Consider the following 16,905-nt stretch of genomic DNA (forward strand, 5'->3'; position numbering starts at 1 on the left):
ATTGCATGGGCCCAACCACACCCTACCCAGTTGGCATCAACTAATGGGACAGCTTTTATCTCTCCAACCAAATTAAGCTACTCACCACTTCTACACCTCTAGACTCTCCCACCCTCATCCCCTACTGGTCTACATCTTGCATAGAGTGGCATTTGCACACAGTTTAGGGATACCCATAGTCCAGACACTACTGGGTTCTGACTCTTCCCAGCCCTATTCTTCGGCCAAGGCATCTCCCAAACATACAGACAGCCTACTTGCTGTAAAACCCCTTCTACCCAGTCAAATTCCACATTTGGGGGCCTCTCCACTTCCCAATTCCTAGGCTTCTCATAGGGACCCTACCTATTCTAGTGCTACCACAGCTCTCCAACCATGCCTCTCTACCTCCCAACACATTGCCCCTCTCTTACAGCCATTCCTTGATGGGGGAGACAGCAAGAACTCGGAAGTGAGTGGCTAATGATTACATTTCCAGGTTGAAGTGGGGTAGTTATAAGAAAAGGAGCTGGGGATTCTCTGAGTCGCTTCTCTCTCTTCCGGGTCATACTCGCACTTGAATAACAGAATCGAGGCTCCACATTTGAGGGGCACAGACCCAGGTCCAGACCAACTTGAAGAAAGACCCAACTTGAACAGGTGCCTAGCCTCACTGGGAAGTGGTGGGGGTCCGCTGAGGGAAGCTCAGAGAAATTTGGGAGTAAACGTAGCCCAAATTGTCAACCCCTCAGCATTCTGAGCAGTAAAGTGCCGGCATGGAACTGCTTGCTCTTCTGGGCTTGAAGAATCAGTTACAAGTTATGAGGCTCTCGACACGGAGCCCGGGGTCGGTTTTCCTGGTCCCTCACGGAAGACCGATCCCCCGCAGAAACGCCGGTGTGCGAGCTACAGCCAGATGGCCAGACTCCTAACAGCAGCTGTCAGACATGTCTTGGGTAGAGGGGCCCACAACAACGTTCGGGGGATATTTTAAAGACAGGGAGCCCCCAGCTCCTACAGCGCCGCGGCGGGAAGTCTCTGTCCCCGCCCCCCAGTGACGCGCCCATTGGCCAAGCTCTTCCTCGGCCCCGCCCAGCGACCGGCCCGCTTGGCGTCGACGCATGCGCAGAAACCCGCCGCCGCCGCCGCCGCCGCCGCCGCTTCAGCACCGGCGCCCGGACAGCGGCGCCGCCCACGGGCATGGACGGTGGTGGCGGCAGCAGCAGCAGCAGCGATCCGGTTCCCGGCCCGGGTCCGGAAGGGGAGCAGCGGCCCGAGGGGGAGCTTTTGGCCCCAGAAGGCAGCTCCCCGGACAGGTAGGGGCGGACTGTTCCGCAGACCCAGCTCTCTCTCAGTCCTTCCCAGAACCCGCGCCCCAGATATTCCCAGTAGCCGCCATATGTCGCCCCATTCATTCCCCAGACCCTCCCAGAGCCCGTTCTGGCGCCTCCAGACTCCTGGCCCCCTGGCCACGCCCTCTCTCTGCCGATTTTCATTCTCCCTGATACCCCCTAATATCAGCCCCCTTCGCCCTCGCTGCCCCCGGGACCTGCCCCACCCACTGTTTCTACCTTACCTCTAAGACCCCGAGTTCCCCCCACCCCTCCGGCCTCCAGAACCCCTCCCTCTAGGCCCTGCCCCCACGTCTTCTCTGTAAGCCCCAAGCCTGCAGCAACCTCAGTCCGGGTTCTAGCATGTCAATGTGCTCAAGGGTGCGTGTGTGTTGTAGATGGACTCGCCAAGGTGTATGTCCTAGGGAGACGCCAGACACTTGGCCGCCAAACTAGGGTCTGTCTTTGTCCATCACCATCAGTCTCCAGTCTGCCGCCCCGCATGGCCAGCTGCGCACGTGTGGGCTGGAGTCCCCACGTGTGGCAGCCACCTGCACTCTTTGGATGTGATGGGTTGGCAGGCTCTGAGACTCAGGTCACGGTCAGTACCTTCCCTGAAGGAGCACCCGGCTGGCAAGACAGAAGGAACACCTTCCTGCTGAGGGCCCAGATCTTGGTGCCTCTCCTCTCCCTTCCTCCACCATATGTGTGAGGGAACAGCCCAGCCAGGTAACAATATGGCGCAATTTCTGTGCCCTGCCTGTTCTGCCGCCCCCAGGATCCCTCACCTGACATGACGCTGCCTCTCTCTCCTGCCTGGACTGAAATAGGAAACATTCTTTGGGGGCAAAAGCAGAGGTGAACACATTATCTCCAGACTGCCCCAGTTAAATGTATAACCTGTACCTCAGAGTGAAGAAGAGATCCCACAAGCAGAGAGAAATGTTTCCTTCCCTCTACTGTCAAACCAGCCTGGATAGATTTAGCCACCTTTCAGACTGAAAGGCACAGAACTTTCTGCGATGGGATGAGAGACAGGATTAATGTGCTCCTTGGACCAGGGGACTGCCTGGCACTATGGCCTGACCAAAGAGCCAAGGATGGCCAAGGCAGAGATAGTGACAGGGCAGGGGCCAGGAGCATCCCTAGAAGGGGCTGGAGAGTCTTTTGCTGCCTCAGATATTTTGCCCAGGATCAGCCTTATCTTGGACTACTCACTTCCCCTGCACATAGGGCTCATACTTGAACACAGGAACTATTTGCTGTCTTCTAGTAACTCCCTGAGACCTCTGGCCCCTCTCTGCCCCTCCCCAGAGACCCTGGACAAATCAGGCAAAGGGACTCATTTCAGTCCAAGAAACAAAAATTCCTGCTGAACTAAGCAGCACCCTGGAGAATGAATAAGACAGCGCATGCATGCAGTCATGTGCGTGCATGTGTGCGCGTGTGCGCGCACACACACACACACACACACATTTACTAATGTAAAGACAACAGGGCAACTTGAAACAGTTAATTCTTTGCATCTTTAAAATTACTTTTTATTTTCCTAGTGGCATGAACTGGAACTCCCTCATCTGTCCTGACCATTCTGCCTGATCACATGGATGTTCATATAGCTATATGTCTGTGGCCTTGGGGCATGGTTAATACTCCTGTATATTTGCCCGTTATGGGGCTCCCAAGTGAGGGTCTGGGGCACTATTAGCCAGGCCCTGACTTCTATGGCCATGAGTCAGACCTGTGTCTTCCCTTTTCATTGACCTTCCTACCTGCCCCAGTCACTTGGCCAACAGGCCAATGTGCCCAGGCAAGCAGCCCAGGAAACTGCTCATCCCAGGCAGAGCCATGGAACTGAGGGTGAGAATGAAAGCCCCCAGGGGAAGCAAGGCAGACAGCTGATCCTAGGTTCCTGGAGAGGGATAAAAGGGATGGGGCTGGGCTAGGGAGATCCCAGTAGAAGCAAACCAATGGTGGAGACTTAATTTCCCCTTGAACAGGAGCCTGCTAAGCAAGGGGGGCGCTGATGAGATTTGGTAGGCTGGTTAAGGAGGACTGAGTTTCATTTCTCAGCCACTACCCCCTGGAGTGCTGGCTTCCCTTCATGAAAAAGAAACTGACACTCCAAGTGGGGACTTGACTCCTAAGACAAGCCCAAAGCTCAGTGATGCTTTAAGATCATGGGCAGCTGAAATAGGCACCCTGGCTGCCCCACCCTCCTGACTCTGGAAAGCAGGCCCTACTCTAAAGAGTGAGACCAAGACTAAAATGGGTCACCTTGTGCCTCCCTGGTGGTCCAGTGGTTAGGACTCCACCTTTCAAGGCAGGGGACATGGGTTCAATCCCTGATCTGGGAACTAAGGATCCACACCCCACAGGGTGCAACCAAAAATGTATACAAAATAAAATGGGTCACCTTCATGCCTTCAGGGTCCAACCCAGACCAAGCACAGTGCCCAGCATGTGGCAAGTGCTCAGAAAAGACCTGCAGAATAAAAATCTTAAAGAAATAGATATCCCCACTTATACATATGAAACCCAGGTCATTTTTCCAGCTTCCCTTTGGCCCATGGGGATGGATGTACAAGGGATTTATCTGCCAGGACACTGGTTGCTATATCATTAACTTTATGGGGTCATCTGAGGTCTTGCTTGAAAACAACTTCAGTCAAATTCCTATTTTTCTAAATGTAGAGTTAGTAAAAAAAAAAAAAAGAAGAAGAAGAAGAAGAAGTAGTGGTTTAAATCATGAGATAAATTCTAATGCAGCTGTTGATAACAAAAAGAAAAGTACTGAGACTTCCCTGATGGTCCAGTGATTAAGGCTCCATGCCCCTGATGTAGGGGGACTGGATTCTATCCCTGGTCAGGGAACTAGATCCCACATGCTGCAGCTAAGACCCAGCACAACCAGAAACAAATAAATATTTAAAAAAGAAAAGTAATTATAATTATATATGTAGAGAGATTCTTAAGGCGTGAGAAGTTCTCAAATGGAGACATATTATCTGAAGTGCCTAAAGAGTTCAAATTGTAAATATAAATATACTTCTTAATCTACACACTTCCTGCAGCACTGAGTGTGAAGAGGCAGGAAAGCAAATGTCTTCCACATGCCAGGCTCCATGCCAGGCACCTCACAGATCTTACCTCAGTTAATTCCCATACTAACTTGAGCTGCTGCTAAGCTGCTAAGTCACTTCAGTTGTGTCTGACTCTGTGCGACCCCATAGACGGCAGCCCACCAGGCTCCCCCATCCCTGGGATTCTCCAGGCAAGAACACTGGAGTGGGTTGCCATTTCCTTCTCCAATGCATGAAAGTGAAAAGTGAAAGTGAAGTCGCTCAGTCGTGTCCGACCCTCAGCGACCCCATGGACTGCAGCCTTCTAGGCTCGTCCGTCCATGGGATTTTCCAGGCAGGAGTACTGGAGTGGGTTGCCATTGCCTTCTCTGACTAACTTGAGAGGGGGGACCTTATTCTCATACCCCGACTCAGCAGACAAGGATGTCAATGTTCCAAGAACTGTGTATCTTTCCCAAGACCCCAGAGCTAAAGGATGATGAGGCCAGGATCCCACCTCCACTGCTCCCTCATTTTAGTTTCAGCACGAGGGTTATCCCCTCCCCCTCGACTGTCTGCCACCCAGCTTTCTGGCAGGAAGAGAAGGAGCTTATTTTTTTTCAGTTCCTCTACTTGATTTCTGGGCAGAACCCAGCCTCTTTGGGCAATGTCCACTTGCCATCACAGCCAGGACCCTGGCCCATGGCCCCTTCAGCAGTGCAGCAGGCAAGACTGGAAGCCAGGGTTGGATCAGCAGACACCTGGCTGTTCCATGGGAGCTATGCAAATTCTAGCAGGCCAGGTGAGCCAGGAGGATGGAAGGAAGGAGACTCACTGGTGGGCCCAGAACCCTCTGGGAATCACCCATGGCCCTCAGGCACTTGGTTCTGTGACCATCTTCTGTCCTAGGTCTAGCAATCCTGCCACTGGGGTAGGACTTCAACTCCTCCTGCACCCAAGGAGTGGGGCTGGGTCCATGCACAGAATACTGCCCCCATGAGTAATTTGGAAAGATGAATCTATTGCTGACTCCTTCCTGGCAAGTCCCTTGGGGGTCCTAACTCCCTTTCCCAACTGTGCACACTCTTGCAGAGCAAACCTCTTCCCAAAATCCTAGGGTTGGTAAAAAAAGGCAATAATTGCTTATGCCAAACTTTCCCTGGCTTTTAAGGTGGGAACAGAAGTGCAGCAGGTGCTTAATCAGCGTCTGACGAGAATGAAGAGACGATTGCAGCAGACAGAGCTGGGCTCAAGGCCCAGCTCTTCAGGGCTCACTGAACCTCAGTTCTCAAATCTATAAAAGGAAAGTACTTCCCCTGTACGGTTTTTAAAGGTGCAAATTAAGATCATATGTGTTTGGGGGTGCAGAGACCGATGAGGGAATGAGACAATGAACCCCAAGAAGTAGGCTGGAGGTGTAGACCCAGAACCCCCATCCTCGTCGCCTCCTGCCAGAACCAGTAACAGAAAAACCCAAGCCCCATCCATCTCAGCTCACTGAACACTGCTGGGGCATGGTATGGACCACCACTATCCCACCCCCATTTTCCCTGCCTCCTCCTCCCCCAGGTCCCAGAGCAAGGCTGTGGCCCCGGAGGCCAGCCCAGAGAGGAGCTGCTCCCTCCACAGCTGCCCCCTTGAGGACCCTTCCAGTTCTTCTGGACCACCACCAGCAACTTCCACCCTCCAGCCTGTGGGCCCGTCCAGCCCCTTGGCCCCTGCTCACTTTACCTATCCCCGAGTACAGCAGGAGTACCGGGGGGGAAGCTCCCTGCCAGGGCTTGGGGACCAGGCAGGACTGTGCTCCCATGGCTGCAGCCTCAGCCCTTCGCCAGCCCCCTCACAGCGTGATGGGACCTGGAAGCCAGCATCTGTGCAGCACCACGTGGTCAGCGTCAGGTAAGGAGGAGTCCAGTAGCTGGCCAGCTGCCCTGGAAGGTAGGGCAGGGCTTCAAAGTGGGGCCAACTCCCTGAGGTCTAGATTCCTTCCCTAGGAGGCAACCCAAGTGTCTCCTGTCTCTGATGGAGGAGGCAGCCTGGAGGGAAGAGGAAGGAAGGGTTGCAACTTGGGAGTGGGGAGGCTTGCAAGGGTCGATGCCAACTTCCTCTACCCTCTACCCCTACTCCAACCTCCCACCTTACAAGAGGACTCTAGCAAGCAAGTGTCTTTTCTTCTCTCCCATAGGCAGGAACGGGCCTTCCGGATGCCAAAGAGGTAGGCCTGGGCCTTCTCTGGACCCATGGGGTGACCAGGCCCAGTTTAGCTCCACCATCCCTTCTTGGTGGCTTCTAAGCTCACCCATTCCCTGCTGCCATGCCCAACGCCAACTCATGGGGGATCTCTTCCTCTTTCCCAGCTATTCCCAGCTGATTGCGGAGTGCCCAGTGGCCGTGCTGCTGCTGTGTCTGGCTTTCATCCTCCTCTGCACCCTGGCTGGACTGCTGGGGGGCCAGCTACCTGATTTCTCCAAGCCCTTACTGGTGAGGGGCCACAGGGAGGGACGGGGCCCCCATGCCTGACAACCTCAGCTCGATCTGGGGCAGAACTTTGGAGTGGTCCTGCTGGGAGTGGACTCTCCAGTGAGAGCTCAGAAAGGGTACAGAGGTGATCCTCGGGTCCAACCATACAGCCAGGCAGGCCAGCCCTCCCTGCTCCAGGGACCCAAAGGAGCAGAACTGAGAAGGAAGAACTCCCCCTCTTTCTGGTCTGATCTTCTCTGCCCTCCTCCCTCCAGGGCTTTGAGCCTCGGGACACGGACATTGGGCGCAAGCTAGTGGTCTGGAGAGCACTGCAGGCCCTCACAGGCCCCAGGAAGCTGCTTTCCCTTTCCCCAGACCTTGAGCTGAACAGGTAATGGCTTCCCATCTTTCCACTTTTGGGGGCAACCGGAAATAGAACGAGGTCTCCAGAGAGGAGCCAAAGACAGGTCAGGGGACTTCCCTGGCTATCCAGCAGTCGGGACTCTGCACTTCCACTGCAGGGGACACAGGTTTGATCCCTGGTCGGGGAACTAAGATTCCATATGCCATGTAGTGCAGGCAAAAAAAAGTAAAAAAAAAAAAAAAAAAGGCAGGTCAGAGGGCCTTGATGGAACCCCCTAGGCAATGGCATCTGGCCTCTTCTGAGCCCCTCACCTTCTGGAGAGTGCCTGGTAAAGATTTTTTCTCCACCTTAGCTCAAACCCCCACACCACCCTGAGCCCTGCCACACCCTGGAGCAGTGCCCAAGAGGGGATGGTCCGGCCTTGGAGGATGGTGGAGTCCTTGGAGGACAGAGGGCAGGACAGCTTCTTCTGTGGCCCCCCTGGTAAGCTGCAGCCTGGCCGGTTCCTGGCTTTAATGGTGGTTCTCCCTCTCCCCATCTACTAGAACTGGAGGGCCCAGGAGAACAAATCTGGGCAGACAGAAGGGGAAGGAGACTGGCCAGTCACATTCAAACCAAGGAAGTAGGGTTACAGATGGGAGGATGAGGCAGGTCTCAGTTGCTCCAGCCAGGAAGGGTCAAGCTGGACGGGGGTGTGGCACAGGGGAGGGATGTAGGCCCAGCATCAGGCAGCCAGGCACAGGTTTGAGGCTCCTGAGAATCTGAGCCTCATATGGTCCAGAGTAAGCATCTTCCCTTTGGTGGGCCCAGGATCTGGGGCCAAAGCACTAAGCTCTGGGCCGTGTGTTGCAGAGAAGAGCTACGCACAGCTGGTGTTCATGTCCACCTCAGCGGGCAGCCTGTGGAACCTGCACGCCATTCATTCTATGTGTCGCATGGAACATGACCAGGTGAGCCAGCTGAGGAGGTGCCGGGGCTTGGTGGGGTTGGGGAGAGCCAGGGACACCAGGGACCTGATCATAAGGAAATACAGTTGAACCAAGGTTGCCAGGCTGGGCTAGGAAAACACATTCCCTGCTTAGAAAATTATTGCAACCCTGCTAAGAGGCTCCAGGTTGTAGGGGAGAGGAAAGTGAAGAGTCAGCTGCTTCCAGAAGTGCCAAGACATAGCTGCTGGGAGACAGACCCTCAGAGCCCGGGGATTTTCAAAAGGTCCTGAGGCTCCTCCTTAAAGGAGTCAAGATGTAGCTGCTGGAACAGGGGCCTGACCAGTCAGGTCAAGATACCTCTCTGCCTCTGCCCTGCTGCCTCAAAAGAGGTGAGAGAGCCTGGGATAGTGCTTGGAAACCTGGGCTCCAGCAGTTCCCCTGAGCTCTCTCCTGCTGTGTGTGCCCTACAGATCCGCTCCCATCCCAGCTTTGGGGCTCTGTGCCAGCGTACAGCAGCCAACGAGTGCTGCCCAAGTTGGTCCCTGGGCAACTTTGTGGCTGTGCTCTCCAATCGCTCCTCCTGCCTAGACATTACTCAAGCCGATACAACGCGAACACTGGCCCTGCTGCGGGCCTGTGCCCTCTACTATCACCGTGGTGCCCTGGTGCCCTCCTGTCTGGGACCTGGAAATGACAAGCCCCCACGCTGTACCCAGGTTCCCACCAAGTGCTCCCAGAGCAGTGCTGTCTACCAACTCCTGCACTTCCTGCTGGACAGGGACTTTCTGAGTCCCCAGACTGCAGACTACCAGGTGCCCTCCCTCAAGTACAGCCTGCTCTTCCTGCCCACCCTGAAGGGTGCCTCCATGATGGGCATCTACCTGGACCGCCTCGCTATGCCCTGGGGGCTCTCCGACAACTACACGTCCGTCACCGGCATGGACCTGGGCCTCAAGCAGGAACTGCTGAGGCACTACCTGGCCCAGGACACGGTGTATCCCTTGCTGGCCCTGGCCGCCATTTTCCTCAGCATCGCCCTCTACCTGCGCTCGCTCTTCCTCACGCTCATGGTGCTGCTGGGGGTGCTGGGCTCTCTGCTGGTTGCCTTTTTTCTCTACCGAGTGGCCTTCCGGATGGCCTACTTCCCCTTCGTCAATCTGGCAGCCCTTGTCCTGCTGAGCAGCGTCTGCGCTAACCACACCCTCATCTTCTTCGACCTCTGGCGCCTCAGCAAGAGCCAGCTGCCCTCCGGGGGGCTGGCGCAGCGCGTGCGCCGCACCATGCACCACTTCGGCTACCTGCTGCTGGTCTCGGGCCTCACCACTGGCGCGGCCTTCTACGCCAGCTACCTGAGCCGCCTCCCGGCCGTGCGCTGCTTCGCGCTATACATGGGAACGGCTGTGCTGGCGCACCTGGCGCTCACGCTGGCCTGGCTGCCCTCCTCCGCGGTGCTGCACGAGCGCTACCTGGCGCGCGGCTGTGCGTCCCAGGCGCGTGGCCCGTGGGCCGGCAGCGCGCCCCGGCGACTGGCACTGGCACTCCACCGACGGCTCCGCGGCCTCCGGAGGGCGGCCGCCAGCACCTCGCGCCTGCTCTTCCAGCGCCTCCTGCCCTGCGGGGTCATCAAGTTCCGCTACATTTGGATCTGCTGGTTCGCCGCGCTGGCGGCTGGGGGCGCCTACATCGCAGGCGTCAGCCCCCGCCTGCGGCTGCCCACGCTGCCGCCGCCACGCGGCCAAGTCTTCCGGCCCAGCCACCCCTTCGAGCGCTTCGACGCCGAGTACCGTCAGCAGTTTCTGTTTGAGCGGCTGCCTCAGGGCGAGGGCGGCCACATGCCCGTGGTCTTGGTGTGGGGCATCCTGCCCGTGGACACGGGCGACCCCCTGGACCCTCGCAGCAACAGCTCGCTGGTGAGCGACCCTGCCTTCTCAGCCAGCGGTCCTGAGGCCCAGCGCTGGCTGCTAGCCCTCTGCCACGGAGCTCGGAATCAAAGCTTCTTCGGGGCCCAGCCGGAGGGCTGGCCCACATTGTGCTTCGTGGAGGCCCTCCAGCACTGGATGGAGAGCCCCGGCTGTGCCCGCCTGGGGCCGGGCCTCTGCTGTGGCCACTCGGGCTTCCCCTGGGCCCCGCAGCTTTTCCTGCACTGCCTCAAGATGATGGCTCTGGAGCAAGGCCCGGAGGGCCCCCGGGACCTGGGACCCCGCTTCAATACCCAGGGCGGCTTGGCTGCCCTGGTCCTGCAGTTCCAGACCAACTGCCCCTACAGTCCAGACTATAGCCAGGCTCACCACTTCTACACTGAGGTCAACCACTGGCTGGCAGCAGAGTTGGGGAGGGCACCCCCTGGCCTGCGCCGGGGTTGGTTCACCAGCCGTCTAGAGCTGTACAGCCTGCAGCACAGCCTAAGCACCGAGCCTGCAGTGGTGCTGGGCCTGGCGCTGGCGCTGGCCTTTGCCACACTGCTGCTGGGCACCTGGAATGTTCCACTTAGCCTGTTCTCAGTGGCAGCTGTGGCAGGCACCGTGCTGCTCACCGTGGGGCTCCTGGTTCTGCTTGAGTGGCAGCTCAACACTGCCGAGGCCCTCTTCCTCTCTGCCTCGGTGGGCCTCTCCGTGGACTTCACTGTCAACTACTGCATCTCCTACCACCTGTGCCCGCACCCTGACCGCCTGAGTCGAGTGGCCTTCTCACTGCGCCAGACCAGCTGCGCCACAGCAGTGGGGGCCGCAGCCCTGTTTGCAGCCGGCGTGCTCATGCTGCCTGCCACGGTGCTGCTCTATCGCAAGCTGGGCATCGTCCTCATGATGGTGAAGTGCGTCAGCTGCGGCTTCGCCAGCTTCTTCTTCCAATCTCTCTGCTGTTTCTTTGGACCAGAGAAGAACTGTGGGCAGATCCTCTGGCCTTGTGCACACCTGCCGTGGGATTCCGGAACAGGGGAGCCTGGTGGGGAGAAGGCAGGTCGACCACGACCGGGGCCGGTAGGAGGGGTACCCGGGTCCTGCTCAGAGCAGTACGAGCTACAGCCGCTGGCGCGACGCCGGAGTCCCAGCTTTGACACCAGTACAGCCACCAGCAAGCTGTCTCACCGGCCCTCAGTGCTCTCTGAAGATCTACAGCTGCATGATGGCCCCTACTGCTCCCGGCCCCCGCCAGGCCCTGCATCCCCAAGAGAGCTGTTCCTGGACCACCAGGCAGTTTTCAGTCAGTGCCCGGCCCTGCAGACTTCCTCTCCCTACAAGCAAGCTGGACCCAGCCCCAAAACCCGGGCCAGGCAGAACTCCCCAGGGAAGAAGGCTGAGCTGGTGCAGGCCTCACTAGAAGCCCCAGCCCACCCTCCCAGGCCCAAGCCCCAGGTCGTAGAGCCCTCTGATTGCCTCTGCTCCTCAGCCAGCACCCTGGAGGGGCTCAGCGTCTCTGATGAGACCTGCTTAAGCACCTCTGAGCCCAGTGCCCGTGTGCCAGATTCCGTGGGTGCCTCCCCAGAGGACCTGGATGAAGCTGAGCAGACAGTACCTGAACGGGGCCAGCTCAATGAGAAGCGGGACACACTGTGGCTGGCGCTCAAGGAGACTGTTTACGACCCTTCTCTGCCCACCTCACACCAGAGTAGCTTGTCCTGGAAAGGCCGTGGGGGGCCGGGGGATGGCAGCCCTGTGGTGCTGCCCAACAGCCAACCAGATCTGCCAGATGTTTGGGTCCGCAGGCCCAGTACCCACACTTCAGGCTACAGTAGCTGAGGGAGGCCCAGGGAGGCCCGAATGGGGCACAGAGCCTGTCAGGGATGATGAGGCCAGAGCAGCACCAGGCTAGAGCCTGATAGTGTTTCCCCACATCAGCGTGGGGAGGTCTCGCTCTCCAGTTGTGGACTTTAAACCCTGCCAGGTGTTCTAGCCCCGGTCTGGGCTGCTGCTTACTCCCCACACCTGGAGGATTGATAAGGGGGGTGGTCTCTGGAGTGAAATGCCAAGCTCTCCTTGTGACCTGTGAAGGGCTCATCTGCTCCCACAGTGCCAACCAGGACCCACCCTCTAGAAGGGCAAAGGTCATGTGTGCAGCTCCATGTATCAGGGGAGGCTGACTTGGCCCCCATGCCAAGGGGCATGAAGGTCAGTGGGACTAAGGGACCCAGTCCTTGGGATCCTATGGGCCCCTTCATCAACCAAGAGCCCTGGGAAACCTCAGCAGCCTCCTGGGCCTCTCTCACTTTTCAGAGGCTTTTTTTTATCAGGACACTTCCTTTTCTTTGGGAGAGCCTCTTGGAGTCATAATTGGGCTGGGGTCTCTGTCCTGAATGGTCTACCCCCCTCACATTACCCAATCTGTCAAGAAATTGGTGCCAGCCAAGCAAAGATGGCTTCTGGGAGTAAAGTAGGTGGTGGAGAGATGGTGAGTCCCAGAGCATCCCTGAATTGCTAACGGTCCCTCATGGGAAGATGCTCTGGCATGGAAGTGTCCTCTCCCCTGTTAACACCAGTAAGAATCCTTTACATCCCGCCTATTTTGGTTTGCAGAACACTTCCATACCCATTGTGTCCTGGGAATCTCACCACTTCTGTGTGAGGTAGCCTGTAGTTGGTTAGGTCCTTTGGCCCCCAGGTTGCAAAACTAAGGTTATCTGTTTTCACAAAGTCCCATAGTGAGTGGGTGGCAGAGCAGGTTTCCTAACTGACTCCACAGCAGCTCCCACTGTCCTCCTGTTTACCTGCCCAAGGGACGTTGGCCTACAGCTGTCTTGATCTTTGCTCTGGCACCTTTTAACAACCTGTCTTCAGAGGTGCCTCTGGGTACCACTTTAGGCCTCCGTCTGCAGAAGAAGCTACACTCTGAGCAAGCCTGGAGTTCCTCCCCATAGCCCCTGGGCTTCCTTCCAGCTCCAGGTGAGATGCCTACCATCCATGAGGCACCTAAGCTGATCTGATTCCCAAGTTCAGGGTCAGGAGAAGGCCTTGTCCATGGCTTCAGTGTGCGGAGAGCCCCTGCCAGGAGAGGCACTGAGGGCAGTTGAGGCTGAGCAGAATCCAGTTAAGGCAGGAACTCAGGCCTGCCCTCTTTGGGGGTATGGCAGTCTGAAGGTGTTTCGCAGGTCAGGGTTCTGGTTCCCAAAGGACAGGTCTCTCTAGGGGCACTCAGCAGACAAAAGGCTGACTCTCCTTCCCCAAAGCAAAGGGTCTCTCTGGAAGGTTTTATCTCACATGAGAGCTCATGACACCTGGAACATCAACAAATTTACTGAGCACCACTCCACCTCTGGCACTATAAGAGGACAGAGGCATGGAGGGAAAATCAGACATCTGCCCTCAAGGATCTCACCCTCTAGCTGGGGAAACAGCCCCCCCACCCCATACATGTAGGCATCAGTGGGTCACTGATGGCACCATACAGCACTTGCTGAGGGCCATATGCCTGTCACCATGAGCATTGCTGGAGCTCAAGCACCCAGGACTGGTAACCAGGAAGGATTCCTGAGCTGGGCTTCAGTATCTCAGTCTGGAAGTGACCTTAACAATCATTTGTTTCAGCAGTTCTCAAACTTTGGAGGCTCAGGACCCTTTGTTCAAAGAATCCTTGTGTGGAAACACTGCATATAAAGCTGAGAAAAAGCAACTACACTGTTGGGTGCTGGGGGTGGGGAAGTCCAGAGCCAGGTCAGCCTCCTTTTTTACTGTGCCTCTCAGGGGACCCTGGGGAACCCTGAAAGCTCTTGGTGGCTCTGAAGAATGTGTTTTGAAAACCACTGATCCAGGTTATTTTACAGATGAGCATCACAGAGGGGAAGGATTTTTCTGGGGCCAAAGAGACAGAACTGGAGGCAAATTCGGGGCTTTGGGCTTTTTATATATATATATATACCTGAGACTTACCTCCCACGCCAACTTATAAGAAGTGGGATATGGCGATATCAATGAGATATGGGAGTTGTGGAAGTGCCAGAAGACCATGGGCAGGAATGACAGGTACATCGGCTTTGCAAGATAAAGATGCCCATCTGACTCCCGGTGTCAGGAAGGAGAGACAGTGACTAGCACTAACTTGGACCATCTCCCTGGAGTTCTGAGGGACCTCTCTTCACGTCAGAGAGGAATTCAGCCTCTCTGGCCTAGGGCTGCTCATCCGCCTCTGAGTCCTGGCTTCCCTGACTACAGACTGTCTCCTGTTATCACACAGCCAGGTCGGCAGAGCTCTGGTCATCTGGGATCATCACCCAGAGGGAGGACAAGCTGAGCCCTTCCTCCTGAACATGAGCGGAAGTCTGGCCTTGACTCCATCGTTGTAGCTGCCTCTCAGTGACTCACTGCAGCGCTTCTGCCCTGTGATGTAGGAGGACAGCAGGGCCCTGGACCAAAAGAACCTGCTCCCTGACACCCTCTTTTGTGTCTTATAGGGGGAGACATTGGTGTCTGGGACTGAGGCTTCAGAAACTAGGCCTGAACACAACCACTGACATGTTTGAGAGAGTATGAAGGGATGGATGGGGTGGGCATCATCTGAGCACAACGAAGAGCCCTCCTCGGGGACTTCTGGGTGCCCTTCTCACAGGCCAGGGCCACACAACCCTTCAGGAAGGCAGATGAGCTGGAGCAGCCAAAGTACTGACTGGATTTGTTCTTTATACCAGCGTGCCCAAAGGACTGGAAGAACTCAGTGTAATCCCAGTCAGCACCTCGAACCTGGAGTGGCCCAAACCAACAGCAGGCATCACAGCAGTGGGTAATCCCACCTGCATCTCTAGCTCCAACTTTGGTGTTTTTTTTTTATTTGACAGGGTCTTAGTTCCCCAACAAGGGATCAAACCTGTGTCCCCTGTAGGGGAAGTGCAGAGTCTTAACCACTGGACTCCCAGGAAAGTCCCCCTTGCCCCAGCTTTGGAAAGCAATTTGAAGTATTTTCAAAAGATTTACTATCATCATTATGGTGGTTACAGAGTGTATGGCCCTGGACACACATAGAGAGAAGCTTAGAAGCATGCTGTGAGGCTCTGGAAAATTCAAGAAATGGCTCCTTAGCACTGAGACACTGCATTAACACTGATTTGGGACTTGCAGTCATTTCTCCTATTTGTGCCACAGATCCTTGAACTCATACACAGAGCATGAGTATGTGTTATTGTATGTTTTAAAAATGTAACTTGGTATAGTTTGTTACTATGGGAAAACCCATCCTTCCATGGCTGTGGCACTTTGGTGACAATGTCAGAGATTGAGTTGACTGGTAAATCTTAGATTTTACAGGCACAGGGCCTACCCTATACCATGATATTTAGGCAGTATCTCAGCTTGAGCCTGATTCTGAAAGAGACATCTCACGAGAGATTTATAAGCCAAATGCCCTTAGCCCCCTCAAACTCATTCCTCTCCTTCCAGTCCATGACAAGGCAAGTGAGGGGATCAGGAAAGAAGATACATTGGAGAGTTTCTGATCTTTTCTTTTGTGGTGGCCTTATCTTGGCCTTTGATAATACATGTGGGCAATTATGAGCTCTCTGGCATCCATGACATGCATCAAGATTTGCTTGGGAATGGGAAAAAACAGACATTCCTTACCCTTTCTACCCTCACCCTTGTTCACAGGGATGACAGTAGCTCAAGGTGGTGTAGAGGTATTTATGCTTAGGAGAAGTTGTCACTCAATTCACTGGGAAGATGAGAAACAAAAGAAAGCCACCGCGTGCTATGTAAATGGTGGGCTGTCCCAAGCCACCTTGTGCTGAAGAGCCCTGGAAGGACCTTGATAAACTTATCGTGATCATCAGGCCTCTGTGTGGTTATTCATGTTATACCTCAACATAAGGGGATGATCAACAGTTTACCAAATTCACAGACAACAGATTAGAGCTTCAAAATCACTAAAGAGAATCCCTCAGCTGGGCAGACTGATGTGGATTTGAATTCATGATCCCAGCCTCACCTGTAACCTCAGCTCTGCCTAGCCTGCTTCCATTCTAGTTACTAGTTTCAGTTCTTTGCAGCAGTCATTTCATACTTTCTCCTCTTGCTTCCAACATCAGATGCCCTTTACCTCTCTGCACACCTACTTTCAGTAGTCAAAAAACTCATTATTCATAATGGAATCTGGAGGCATCAGATAGAAATTTCCTCACCTTCAAGGCACCAAGTCCCCAGCTTACCTACCCTGCTCCTACTGGCTTCTCGCCTCATCCTTTCTGTTACAAAGAAGGAAGCACTTAATGTCCCCACCAATGATTTATAGCAGATAGGTAGATATAGATAGCTTGGAAGTCAATTTCAAGAGCTTCCTTCTTCATAAGTTCCCTCTCCTCATATTGATCAGCCTAAGAAGGAGTCTTTGGCCAGAAATCTCTCCCCTCCAGCAGTGACCCTTCCTTCATTCTGACTCCTACTACTCTGGCACCATTTTCTGCACTATAAAAAAATAAATAAAAGGACTACTTGAGAATGTTTTGCTTGAGGAAGTCTTTGAGAGAGCAAAGCCAAGAACATATGAACATTATCATAACTGTATTCCATATGGTCACATAGCTTAAGTAGAGACTTGGAGAATATATATGTATAAAGAAAATGGGGCTTCCCTGATGGCTCAGCAGGTAAAGAATCTGCAGGAGTTACAGGAGATATGGGTTTGATTCCTGGGTCAGGAAGATCCCCTGGAGGAGGGCATGGCAACCCACTCCAGTATTCTTGCTGGGAAAATCCCATGGACAGAGGAGCCTGGTGGACTATGGTCCATGGAGTCACAAAGAGTCTGAAGCAACTGAGCACATATTTTAAATACCCACATTGAACTTGTAGAGATGAAAACTA

General features: G+C 54.9%; 1 protein-coding gene across 1 annotated transcript; it reads left to right on the forward strand.

Moving 5' to 3' along the window:
- The first annotated feature begins 1,179 nt into the window (after nucleotides 1-1,179).
- Nucleotides 1,180-11,862, forward strand: DISP2 (dispatched RND transporter family member 2). The gene is made up of 8 exons (NM_001193142.2): nucleotides 1,180-1,295; nucleotides 5,942-6,271; nucleotides 6,558-6,587; nucleotides 6,730-6,853; nucleotides 7,108-7,223; nucleotides 7,549-7,679; nucleotides 8,049-8,146; nucleotides 8,596-11,862. The coding sequence occupies exons 1-8, from the start codon at nucleotides 1,180-1,182 to the stop codon at nucleotides 11,860-11,862; spliced, it is 4,212 nt and encodes a 1,403-aa protein (NP_001180071.2).
- Nucleotides 11,863-16,905: the final 5,043 nt, after the last annotated feature.

The sequence above is a fragment of the Bos taurus genome, chromosome 10 (genome assembly GCF_002263795.3).
Source record: "Bos taurus isolate L1 Dominette 01449 registration number 42190680 breed Hereford chromosome 10, ARS-UCD2.0, whole genome shotgun sequence".
NCBI classification, from domain to species: Eukaryota; Metazoa; Chordata; class Mammalia; order Artiodactyla; family Bovidae; genus Bos; species Bos taurus.

Bases quoted from the DNA above. Each gene is read 5' to 3' on its own strand.
- DISP2 (NM_001193142.2), top strand. From the start codon at position 1,180: ATGGACGGTGGTGGCGGCAGCAGCAGCAGCAGCGATCCGGTTCCCGGC. The intron at 6,588-6,729 runs GTAGGCCTGGGC...CCTCTTTCCCAG, and splicing joins GCCTTCCGGATGCCAAAGAG to CTATTCCCAGCTGATTGCGG. The intron at 8,147-8,595 runs GTGAGCCAGCTG...TGTGCCCTACAG, and splicing joins GTCGCATGGAACATGACCAG to ATCCGCTCCCATCCCAGCTT.